The sequence below is a fragment of the Enoplosus armatus genome, chromosome 1 (genome assembly GCF_043641665.1).
Source record: "Enoplosus armatus isolate fEnoArm2 chromosome 1, fEnoArm2.hap1, whole genome shotgun sequence".
Classification (NCBI taxonomy): Eukaryota; Metazoa; Chordata; class Actinopteri; order Centrarchiformes; family Enoplosidae; genus Enoplosus; species Enoplosus armatus.
The window spans coordinates 20,804,076-20,816,242 of NC_092180.1; the positions used below are offsets into that span (position 1 = coordinate 20,804,076).

Here is a 12,167-nt window from a genome sequence, read left to right on the forward strand (position 1 = left end):
TAATAGCAAATCAAGCCTGAGAAATTATTAAACACAAAGCATCTCTGTCTGTGCTTTTGAATGCTTGCATCAGGACATGAAATTACAATTTATTCCACCATATGCACTAATGAGAAAGTGCATGTTCATGGACATGACAAAATTGACCCCAGAGTCCGGATTCTGTTGAGCCTCATAACCAGCTCAACATGGACAAAAAATATTCTGCAGGAAACTCTGCTCAGACAGGACGCTGCACTGTGAATAAATCTCACCTTATTGATGTCCTAACACCCCTGCTGAGACAGAGATCAGCTGCCAGCGGGAATAATAGGCCTCTTCCCTCACAGGCTGCCCGTGTGTGTGAAAGCTCTGATGGTCACATGGACAGAGCTGACGGTGACTATGCAGAGGACTCTCATCCAGCATCTCTCCTCCGAATGACTCGGGGTTAATAAAGACAAAAAAGAAGCCTGTCCATTCTCATCTTTTTCCTCTCTCTCTCAGCCCATGTCTGTCTGTCTTTCTGTTCCTGCTACATCTCAACCTATTCTCTCTCTCTTTTGATGCTCTGTGACAGATCCCATTTACTTTCAACGCAAGCCGCTCATCTGCTGTCACCCGCTATTTGATGAAGAGCAAAGACGGTAATTTGCTATTCATTATTAACAAATCACTGCGCTGTGAAAAGTGCCTTTTGTTTGCCTCAGCCTTGAAAACAATTACAGTCGGCGTGCATTTCAGCTGTGATTGCATTGCATATTTCATGGCAACGCTTCGTTGATGTTGAAATTGAAAAGCAGATTTACTTTTCACAGTCAATGAAAGGAGATCTTTTAAATCAGTCCGGACCCAACTTCCCAGGTCACACACCGTCTCATCTCTCCTCAAAACTGGCTATTCAAGTCATAGTTATTAATGTTGGATGGATGATGATTTTAACTTCTCTGGTGATAACATCTCCTAATTAACTTCAACCAGAAATAGAATAGACAAGTTTTTCTTTTTGTCCCATTCAGTTTGCTTCAGTCTTGATTTCAGTGAATAGGATGTTAAATTAGTTCAAATAATATGAATTTGTGTATCACGTGTATCAAGTGACTTTAAAGCTCAAAAATATTTCCGTTAAATAATCCATACCCCCAAAATGTCAGCCTCTGTGTCCCTGTAAATTCAGCAGCTTTAGTTTCTTGTTTTTGAAGAAGGTTACCCAATATTGCATGAGCTCTCTACGGTTATAAGCATTGTGAATTAATCTCCCACCCTGTCTCAGCCAATCGGAGGCCAATCATTTACCTCCAAAGGTCAATGATCAATGACTTTCTCCACATACACACAGCATCGATGGAACCAACATATTGTAAATGTGTTTTTTCCCACTGTTCTATTAAACATATATATAACAATATATACCTTTTATATAGTCCTGTGATATTAAAATGACAGTTGCACTGATACTTATTTACAGACATATCTAATTGAATTAGTGTTCGGTGACACTGAGTCCTGAGACATACCTTAGCAGAATTGCAGCAATCTAATAGTTTATAGTTGATGCATGTACCTCCTACCCCATCATTATTTATAACATTATAACTATGAAGAGGCAGTTTCTGTGATAAGGCATTGTGTACACGCTGTGGCTATCAACCAGTTACATGATTTATAACATCCATCATTCATTGTGCAGTTATTATCTAAGTGGTTGCTGCAGTGTCAAAGATTTATTCTTTATCAGAAAACAAGCATTATTAAAAACACTGTGCTGCCTTCACCCTCAGCATAATGAAACAAGGGGAGCACCTGCCTGTTGCTATATTTATCAACCACATGATGAGCGTGAAAGGAGAATCTTGTGTACACCTCCTGTCAGTGTAAAATAATGTTGCATATATGTGGCTAGCCGGTATGTCTGGCTTTATTAGATACTTTGAAGTACAACTTTAATTGAGATGGTGATTAAATGTAACAAAGGTTCTATGTATATTGTCTGTGCCTTGGCTAACTGAGCCACCAGGATTCCCAAAATAACTAAATCCTCACTACAGCAGCAGTTTGGAGAAGGTATAACCTGGGGTTAGGGTTAGTCCAGGTGCCTTGTCCTCTAACAGTCCAGAGACATCCAGAGACTCACACCTGAGCCATAGCGTTAGACTGTTAGCTACTGACCTTGTAATTAGGGGGTAGCGAGTCTGGACCAGGTCTTGTGTGCTCTGTAAGGCGGTAAAGTGGTGGATCTTGGAGAGAACATTGAGGTCATAAAGCCCCAAGTCTAAACTCAAGTCCGTTTTTATGCCTTTCTGAGCTCTGAGCCCTGTGTGTCTTAGTCAGACCACATCAGAACAAGACCAAGCAGGAGCACTGAAAGCCTGCTAGTGGGACATGAACCTGTGGATGTATACTGAACCTTCGTACAAACGTAATGGCATAGAGACTTTTTAAATGAAGTGTATTGTAGGAATGGGACTGGACTAAATCAGTCCCAGACCTTTTCTGGTGCTTCTCTCTTTTTTATTTCAATTTCACTTGATGGTCATTTTGGATAGACATTGACAGCTTCTATCTCACCTACATATCTCTATTTTATCATTACCTAGACACAGTATGTAGCTGAAGCTGGCTGGATTTCTGAAGTGCAAGTGTATAAAAAGGGTTTGAACAGATTAAGTGACTACACTCGTCTTTGCTGTGGGAAAATATTACGTCGATTTTTAACATATGTAAAGCCAAGCAGCTACAGTACATTGTTGTCTGTCTTCTCCCCAATTTGCACTTTGACACTGGACTATTCAACGTCGTAAATAGCAGAGAAACGGCTCTGCAGCAACAATGCATTTTACCCAGTGCTCCCCTATCTCAACAAATTCAGCAGAGAAGGCATAAAGAGTTGTGGCTAGGTTTATGAATTTAATTAGATGGGCCGACTGCCGTCTTTTCTTTGCATCCTGCGTCTCTCATTACCACTGAGCTCCTCTCTTGGTCTGTCTTAAGAAAACTTGCCAGAACCCGCAGTCAGTCAGTCTGCTGGGCCTTATGCTTGAATTTAAGTGAGATCTACCCAAAGCTGTAAGCAGAGTATCATGGATGAGAGCGGATAAGGTTTGAATTTTCTCGAATTTAAGCAACTTGCTGATTCTGCATATGTCCCTCATCACTATTCAGCTCTTCAGCTACTTCCCCTGCTATCTGAGATGGAAAGAAGCTAAACTGGTGACTTAATTATACGCCCTGTAATCTGAGAACTGAGGATACAAACTCACTGGATTTCAGTAAGCAGACGCACAGCTTATTGACTATAAATAGGCTGAGCTGTCGCTTCTGGCTACACTACAAAACTATAACACTATAAAATATCAGCAATATGCATTTTGTGCTTATGTTGGAGGACGACAGCCACAATACAAATGTTCTGCAAAAGGTGAGCATGAGCAGCTCTGTGTGTGTATCTACTTCATTTCAATAGTATGAATAACGTGTTAATCAAAAGCCTTTTTTTTCACCTCAAGAGACCTTTAAATATTGAACTGAGAGCACATAATACACCATAACTAAATCAGCCAAACACAATGTGGCTGCTTTACCGCTCTGAATAAAAACCTCGGTGTGTGCTTCCACCTAGTGGTCAGAATGCCACTACAGTATTATTCTGTCTGCTAGCAACACTTGGTTTAATTACAGTAAATTTGGCAGACTCCAGTGTTACACAACAAAGACAGAGCAGAGACAGAACACAGATGTAGCCTTTCCTTAACCACAAGTTATGTGGGCAGGATGTTATATCTGGTGTTATTTGTGGAGAATGGGACTTCTATAAAGGGCTGTTCGGTGCCACTAATACCAATATGTAACCATTTAGGGGACACTGTTGAATGTGACTATGTACACTTGTATGCCACTTGTCAAAAGAAAATCAGAGTTTTTGAAGGCAGGAAAATGATCGAGGCCGTGAGCTACTTCACTGTACACAAGCAATTTATCCTGTGAAGTGTTTGTATCACAGAGAGGCTGAGAGAAAATGCAGGGGCAATCCCTAATCAATGATTACTCTTTGTTTGCCTTGCCTAATTTGACAGACTATATATCTGGATTCTTAAAAGCTAGATAATAATAAAACACAGATGAGTTGTGTCTTTTGTCAGTTGTTTGTGTGTGCTTCTCCAGGAACCATGTAATCAGAGCTGATGATGATGACAATTTAATCGAAACTGGCATGTTAATCAAGGACAAATTTGGACTATTCTGTAACACTAGCAGGAACAGTATTAGTGGATTAGTGATCTTTTCACATATTATGTGTTAAACATCAAAAAAGCAATCATTATGCAGCAAATGTTATTTATAGATTGAACTGTTTATTCATGTGCCAGGAAGGTGAAATTATATTTTATCTTCCATCACTGCAATTATTCCCCTTTTGTTTGTAGAAAATATTTTCAAACAGGTATTTGCAATGCTAATTCAACCAAATGTCTCACTGAGGAACTGAATCAAAGCAAAAAGTCAAATTATCCAAATACCAGAATACATTGAGAAATAGCTAGTAATAGTTTATTCATCCCCTCTGCCATATTAAGTTTTCAATTACTTGCATCTGAATGTGATGCCATTAAAAAGATGCTACAAGATGTAACTAACATAATTAAAAAGTAAGTGTTTGCCATTCAATGCTCCCACAACAGACATACATATCGTGTGAAAATATTACACAAACTGTCTTCACCAAAACCAACATTCAGAGTAACTCAGGCAAGCATGAACTAAAAAGATACTTTATTTAAAACCAGCAGGGGACGTTTTTGTACAAAAATACACAACTGTTACATGGATGCTTTGAGTCAATAATTGTTCATCTTTCTTCTGCTGCTTACACCACTGATGCTCCTCTGCATGCAGCACCAGCATGGGACAACCACTAACTTGCTCAGACATAATTTCACGAAGTAAATTAACAAATCCAACAAGCAATGTCATTTGCCATAGGGAAGAATGTAGGAATCTAGATTCTTGAGTCTAGACAAAAATGACAGATCCATTCTCATGAATATCAGGAAGAATGCTGAACATGGGATGTTATTGAAACACTGAGTTGAATTCGTCTCCGACTTCATTCTTTACTTGGACTTGGTGCCTCCTTTGTCTCCTCCGTCTCCTCCATCCGCCTTTTTCTGCTTCTGTTGCATTATCTCGGCATCCCTAGAGGAGAAGCAGGTATATTTAAAAAGAAAGAACAGACTTTATTAGGGCAAACTATACTATACGCCTGAGTAAAGCTCACATAGGTGCACCTAATATGCCCCCCTTTTAGAACATATGCGACATCAATTATTATTCAACTAGAATACATTCTCAAGCAAAAGTAATACCAAAAAGTACAGTCCGGTTGATTTTTGCAGCACTGGTAACATCAGGAGGTATATAGTGTATCATGAGGAGGTTTCAATAATTTGTGTCTATATGACAGAAAATACATAACTGCATGATCAGCCAGGAGTGGAATAGTCTGCAGAGCCCTGCATTCAAGTCACATTCTGGGTATAGTGCTGCAGAAATCCATTGCTCAAGTTTGTGTGCATCCCATTTCTTTGGTCTCATGCAGACTGCTGCCTACCTCTGCTTCCGAGCAGCAGCAGACAGCCCATCGTCGCCCCTCTTCCCTTTGCCATGGTCAACGTTTTTTTTGGCATTCTTCTGGCGTGCAAGCTCACGTTGGTTTCCTCCTGCATGACAGACAGAAGAAACAACAACAATGTAACAGAACAAAAAGACACTTTAATGAGCAACACATCAGGTATGTGAGCTACACCCTGAAAACTCCAAATACTACAAAAAACAGGGAAAATTCACAACTTAAAAAGGCATTTTTTAAGTATTTTCAAGCCTTAATTTAAATTGACAGACGGTCCGATCATATTAAGTACAACTGTATGATGGCATGAATGAAAATGGTGCAACATATGAAAGCAGCCGACGTGGCAGGGAGGCGCTCCGGAGCAGCTTCATGCCCAGAACAGCAGCACAGAGGGCAGCAAAACATCTTCCATCGTATTGAAGATTGACGCACCAGTCGGGTAATTAAAGACAACAAGCAAATGCAATGCCACGTTTGAGGAAATAAAAATAACTACTGGCAACGAGTTTGACATTTTGATACCCAAATATCCGCGCTTTGTCTCTTTCTAACTGTGGCTTTACAGAAGGCCGAGGCTTGGACTAACAGCTGCACAACAAAACGACCCACTGGCCTATCGATGTTGACAAACGTAACTTGCACACAAATCATAGCATACAACTACGTGGCACAAACGGTAACATACGCCAGTCTACTCCAGTTAAACCTACTAAGTTAGCACAACAGTGGTGTGCGAGTTTTACCAAACCAAGATGACAATACTGGCATGAATTCCGTGTTACGTCTACTTCAGCAAATAGACGGGACCCGGGTCGGCGGCGGCCAAGGCTAACGGGTGGCAACAACAACGACCACAGACTACATGCAATCGACTCAAGTACATGAATGCCTTACAGTCAAAATACATGTCGATACCCACTGGTCATTTTATTAATCGACGCTTCTTTCGCCCGAAATCCAAATCAGCTCAGCCAAAGGGCCGTTGATTCCCCTCTCGTCGCTCCAGTCGGTGTTTCTGCTTTGGTTGCCTCACTGTGGCTGCCAAATATGCGCGAGACTTCCGTGCGAGAACCAGAACATTCCGTCTCTACCCAGATTGCACTGCGCATGCGCCAGGAAAACATCAATTTAAGATTACAAATGATCAGGATTACTTTTACAAACTTTATTATTAAGCCTACTGAGTCTGAGGCTTTGATTGAAAGCATGGAGCCTGTTACTGTCCTAGAGTGACTTTTCTTCTCCTCTTCCATCATCCATCCTCGTCTAACGCCAGGATGGGAGACACAGTTGCTTTGTATCTAGTGTGAAAATGTACTTAAAATGAATTTGCATCCAATTTTGATATCCTTTTACTTACATTTTTCATTTTCTACATTTACATGTAGATTCAAATCAATGAAACATTAACTTCAACGACACTTCACAGCCGTCTCTTAAAACGCAATACTACAAAAGAGCCAGCAGGTGGCAGACTATGCTAAAGTATATATGGAAATGAAGGCACTCAGACGACTAAGAGGTCTGCACTGCCATTCTTGAGACAGAGGCTACTCATCATTGGAAAAGTTTGTTTTTAGAGTGAGATGATAAAAGTATCACATTCTTAAATAGATAGATTACTAGATTACATGTAAAATATTTAAGTTTATGAACTGTGTTCCAGTGTTGTGTTTTACACCTGTAACTGATTTTGTTACTTTAAGATAGAAATAGCTTGGAATCATTAATTGGACAACAGAATTTGTATAAACATCTCATCATATCACCACAGTATGATCCCACTGATAATAAAAACCTGGGTTAAAGTGCAAAAGTGGAATGTTCTTAATAGTAATTGGAAGTTTCTGTTTTATAATGGTGAGTTTATTGACTGTCTGGCAATTAAATAGGCTATATGACAATATAACATATGAGTCATGTCTGCCCAAAACGGAACTTCTACCCAGACACTGACTCTATGAATAGAAGACAACTTACGGCAGCTGAACCTGCATGTGCCTTATGCACCACAGGTCAAGTCACAGTCAACGGCATCAGGAGTACTTTCCAAGTTAGCACATCTGTTTTATTTCAAGGGAAACTTATGATTGTCTACAGCTACATTTAGTTAAATAACATGACAAGTAACAACTATTGTTGAATGTTTTAAAGAAGAAGTGGAAACTTAAGTTCGTAGTTGTTGAGATAAAAACTACTGCATATTGCATCTGGAATATAAATCTTAAAATGTGTTCATAGCGGTGGAAGAGAGCTTGTTGGAGGAGAATGAAGACAGGGCTGGGTTTCTTGCAGAAAGACGAATACTGTATTTTAAGGACATAATTACTGTTTGAATACAATGACCCATCAAACTACTGCTGTGATTGTCTAGCCACCAGTCTATTTGGGTGAAGAATAAGGTCTTCTTTGAATTAAATTATATGCTGTAAATTTGTTCTGGTCTGTTGCTCTCTGCAGATTATTTCATGATGGATGTTCGGCTGAAAACATAGATAAAAGATAAAAGTAGAGCTCAAATACTTTTTTTTTTCATGTGTCTCATCAAAGCCTTGAGGTCAAAATCATGTGTATGTAACACATTGTCAATGAACATAAATGCTTATTTCTGTACTGACTTTCACCGGAGGCTTTGATTTGACCTGACAAAGAGCGCACAGCTCAAATTGTTGTAAAAAAGTAAGTTGAGTATTAGCAGCCTCAGGGTGTTTCTATGTGTTAATGTGAAGGGATGTACATAATAATCATCATCTGACACAAGTTCCCTGAATTATTACTGTTATGACTAGACCCAATGTAGACTAAAACGCCTCTATGTGTGGTTCTGATACAAATTTAATATATTTACATGCATTTTTATGGTATATTTTGTATATTAACGTTTTTTTCCAAGGATTGTGAACAGAACTTTTCCAAGCATCTATTTCTGTGTATACACCCAGATGAAATATACATCATATAAGGGAATTAAGTCCTAATTTCCTTGGAATTTTTTTTGTAATGAAACTGAATTGTACTCCTACATATTTGAAATGTTTCTAGCATTGTACACAAAGGAAAAATGTAGTTTTATATTGTGGGGCTGCGATTGTTTATGGATGATCATCATTCCGGGTTCCCCCCATATAGACTGAGAAAGTGAGGGATCTTATCATCAGCAATTGTAAACTTGTGAATCTAACAGACAAATGAAACTTACAGAGAATCGAGCAGATAAAGAGCAATGGCTTTTTCATGCCACTTGCGTGCTGGAGCATGAAGACTTTAACAGCGTGTAGAACAGCATGTCGAACACTGTGGTCAGTTTATTGGCCTGCTGGCGACACAAGACAGCCCAGGATGTCTGCCTCTGCCTTGTTTTTCCCCACAGCTGCTTTCAGTGACAGCATCCTGCTTAAAGCAAACTATTTTAGTCTCCCAGTGCAATTATCACCACCTGGTAATTTTGACACTGTTGACTGCTTCTGCTTTTACAAAGCCTCTAAATGTTCACGCTGTCCTAGTGTGACTGCTGCTGCTGCTGCACCTCAGCAGCTCCTCATGTTGCCAGTCGCGTCTCCAATTTAATCAAATGGAGATGATGGGGAAGAAAAACTTTTTTCCATTAATTTCTTACTAAATTTAACAGGGGGATTTTATATTAACAGAAAGAGTCCTTGCCCTCTCATTACTTCCAGCACTTTTCCACACTGACTACTTAGTGACAGACACCCTTTCACATGATCACATGCAAGTAAACTGCTCACTTTGGGCCTACGGCATGTTTGTGTGCATGTTTGACTGAAGTATGTGCTGTGGGATAATTATGTACACGTACTAAGTCAAAAGCAACAATATTTCCTGTTTTAGGGGTAATTGTGTTTGTACTGCTGTTTTTTTTTATTCAGTCCAAATACAATTACAATTCATGAAATCATGGAGTTGTAAAATGCATAAGCTGTGCCATTCATTCACTTCTGCTCCAGCATTTGATTGCACCATCTTCATGCATAGGCTACACTGTTCGGAGCGGTCCTTGCTAACGCTCATCATGAAGTGGTGGGAGCACTGATGTGTGGCAGTATAAACTTAGTGTGACAAGCTGGACGTATGGTGCATTCCTCTCTGTCTCATTTCACCGCTGTCATCCATCACGCTGCCAGAGTCCTGCCTGCTGTCATGAATGATTGATGGGACTTGCTGATCCCATCTTCTGCATTGCCTTAATGTCCCTCGTGTCCTGACTGTTGGAACTAATTTTGACATGAGCCTTTGAAATTATTATGTTGTCCATGTTGTATTGCAAACTACTGTATGTATGTATGTATGTATTTTTCTTCTCTACTGTAAACGTCATTGGAACTTACTTGTATTTATGTAAATTGAGAGGTATGTTCACCTAATACTGTATATTTTATCAAATGTAAAGCTGTATTTGGTTTTGACATGCATTACTTAATCAAGCTGATTTGTTACTTTCCAATGTTAAAACTGTTTTAATCCCAAAGCTCTGACTTGAATATAAGCATTCTTACATTGTTCTCAGAATTTAGATATTTGTAAACATTTTGTGTAAAAAAAAAAAAAAGAGGGGGGGGGGGGTACTTTTACCCTCAAATATTAATAATACTGTATAATAAAATACTGTAGTTGAATATAAACGTATTTGATTAATTGACAGACAAGCTAGCAGCTCTGTGGGGCTGTAGTTCACAATAGTGCTTTGAGCTAACATGCTTACAATGATGATGCTAACATGCATTAATGTCTGTGGCAGATTTCATCCAGTAGTTGTTGATATTTCAGTCTGAACCGAAGTGGTGGACTGGCCGACGGACATTGCCATTTGTGGAGCGACACTATTAGTGTGGCTAAAGACCGGCTGCTAACAGTAGCTGGCAGCAATGATGGATATTGTTTCAACTTTGGCTAGGTTCCTCACCCTCTGTAATCAAGCTGTAGATATGCACACGTATGACATCATGACGAGACAAAATAGTAAAAAAATCAACATACTACATATTCAATCACTGCGAAGAGGTTTTCAAACTTGCTGCTTCTTAAAGCCAGAAAAAATGTTATGTATGCAGCTCTCATGGGTATCACCCTCTATATTATGCAATGCAGTGATTCATTTCACCTGCGCCTTTGTCCTCCTCAATGCTGAACACAAAGCTTTCAACAATGTAAACATAGTTTATATTGCGGAAAAGAACATTAAAGTAGGCTAAGGCGTTACATTGTTGGGGAAAATAGGGCGTGTTTGCATGTGTGTTGTCCTCTCAGTCAACATGAGGGAAGTTCTCGACAAGCTCGAGATAGGCTGGTGTAGGGTGCACAGCCTGAAGGGAGGGAGTTATTGATTACATAGAAGAATGTCTTTAACCTTCTCATACTTCAGCTTGATCATGTGATCTACTTTTAGGCTTTTAGATAACTCAAGAGACAATCCTTTTCCTTTCTTCTCTTTCTGGCTAAGACATAACTTAAACATCACTGTTATTAACATTAAAATATTCATATGAACAATAAATGTTCAAGCTTTAGAGTCCACCTGTTCCTTGCTCAGATTAAAAAGGGAGTTGGAGGAGGCGATGGAGCCAGACAAAATGACCTTCAACCATTCTTCTTTAGTATTTCCACTCCCATCTCACCTTATTTAGAGGCAATTTCTAGACCCATTGTTTCACCTTTTAACTGAGGTCTAATTACCTTGCCTGAGGGGAACTAGTCTCCACAGTGTTCCACCGCACAGGGTTCTAAGTCAAAAGTTATTTGGGGACAAAAGAAGGCACATGAGCGTCAAGGTAATTTCTCCTGGAGTGCAGATGTTGCACCGGTTGACCCTGTGCTGTGGAAACACTAAGCCCAATCCAGGGGTAGAGATCAGGCTGGGTTGAATTTCACTGACAGGACTATGGATGTAACTTTCTGAAAGCACAGAAAACATTTCTTTCTTGACTTCCTTCCTAGAAGTCAAGTCAGATGCATGAGAACAAAGGAAACACATGAAAAAGGCCGCCGCAAAAAGCAAGAGTCTCACACACATCTTTCCACAATGAGAGTTAAAAGATATGTGGTTGCGTAAGATTTGACATTTAACACAAATCATGTGAACTATTGTACTGGTCTGTCAGCTTGATACTGTCTGGCCGAGCTGCAACACAAGAATCACCAATGTTCACCAATGTTCAATGTAAAATCTGAATCACCAAGATTCAGACAAAAGGCCGTTTTCAGTGTGGATGTCAACAATTGTAACTTAAATTTATCTTGTAACCAAGATTCAGATTTTTGGGTGTCCCTGTGAGTGGCTTTACCCTTTTAGTTCTCTCTCTCACAACCACAATGCCTCTGATATGAGCTGTGACATCAAGTGAACACTGTGAGATTATCAGGGGAAAAAAACAACAAATTCAATTTGATCTGCTGATTCACAAATCGACTTTCCTCACACAAACTTCCGATTTTACACAGCTACGCTGCAGTGTGCAGCTACACGTGACAACCTGTCCTCTGATACAGCTTAACTGAATGTTCTTTCACTTGCCACGTAACAACAGCAGTCATCCAAGGAGAA

General features: G+C 39.6%; 1 protein-coding gene across 1 annotated transcript; it reads right to left on the minus strand.

Annotated features, from left to right (window-relative positions):
• Positions 1 to 4,732: 4,732 nt before the first annotated feature.
• Positions 4,733 to 6,664, minus strand: serf2b (small EDRK-rich factor 2b). The gene is made up of 3 exons (XM_070903064.1): positions 6,528 to 6,664; positions 5,588 to 5,696; positions 4,733 to 5,172 (listed from the first exon to the last, which is right to left on the minus strand). Exons 1-3 carry the CDS (start codon positions 6,532 to 6,534, stop codon positions 5,091 to 5,093), a joined length of 198 nt encoding a protein of 65 aa, XP_070759165.1. The 5' UTR covers positions 6,535 to 6,664; the 3' UTR covers positions 4,733 to 5,090.
• Between the last annotated feature and the right edge of the window lie 5,503 nt (positions 6,665 to 12,167).

Excerpts from the sequence above, each read along its gene's own strand:
- serf2b (XM_070903064.1), bottom strand. Across the intron at positions 5,173-5,587 it reads GCTGCTGCTCGGAAGCAGAG|GGATGCCGAGATAATGCAAC; the intron begins GTAGGCAGCAGT and ends CTTCTCCTCTAG.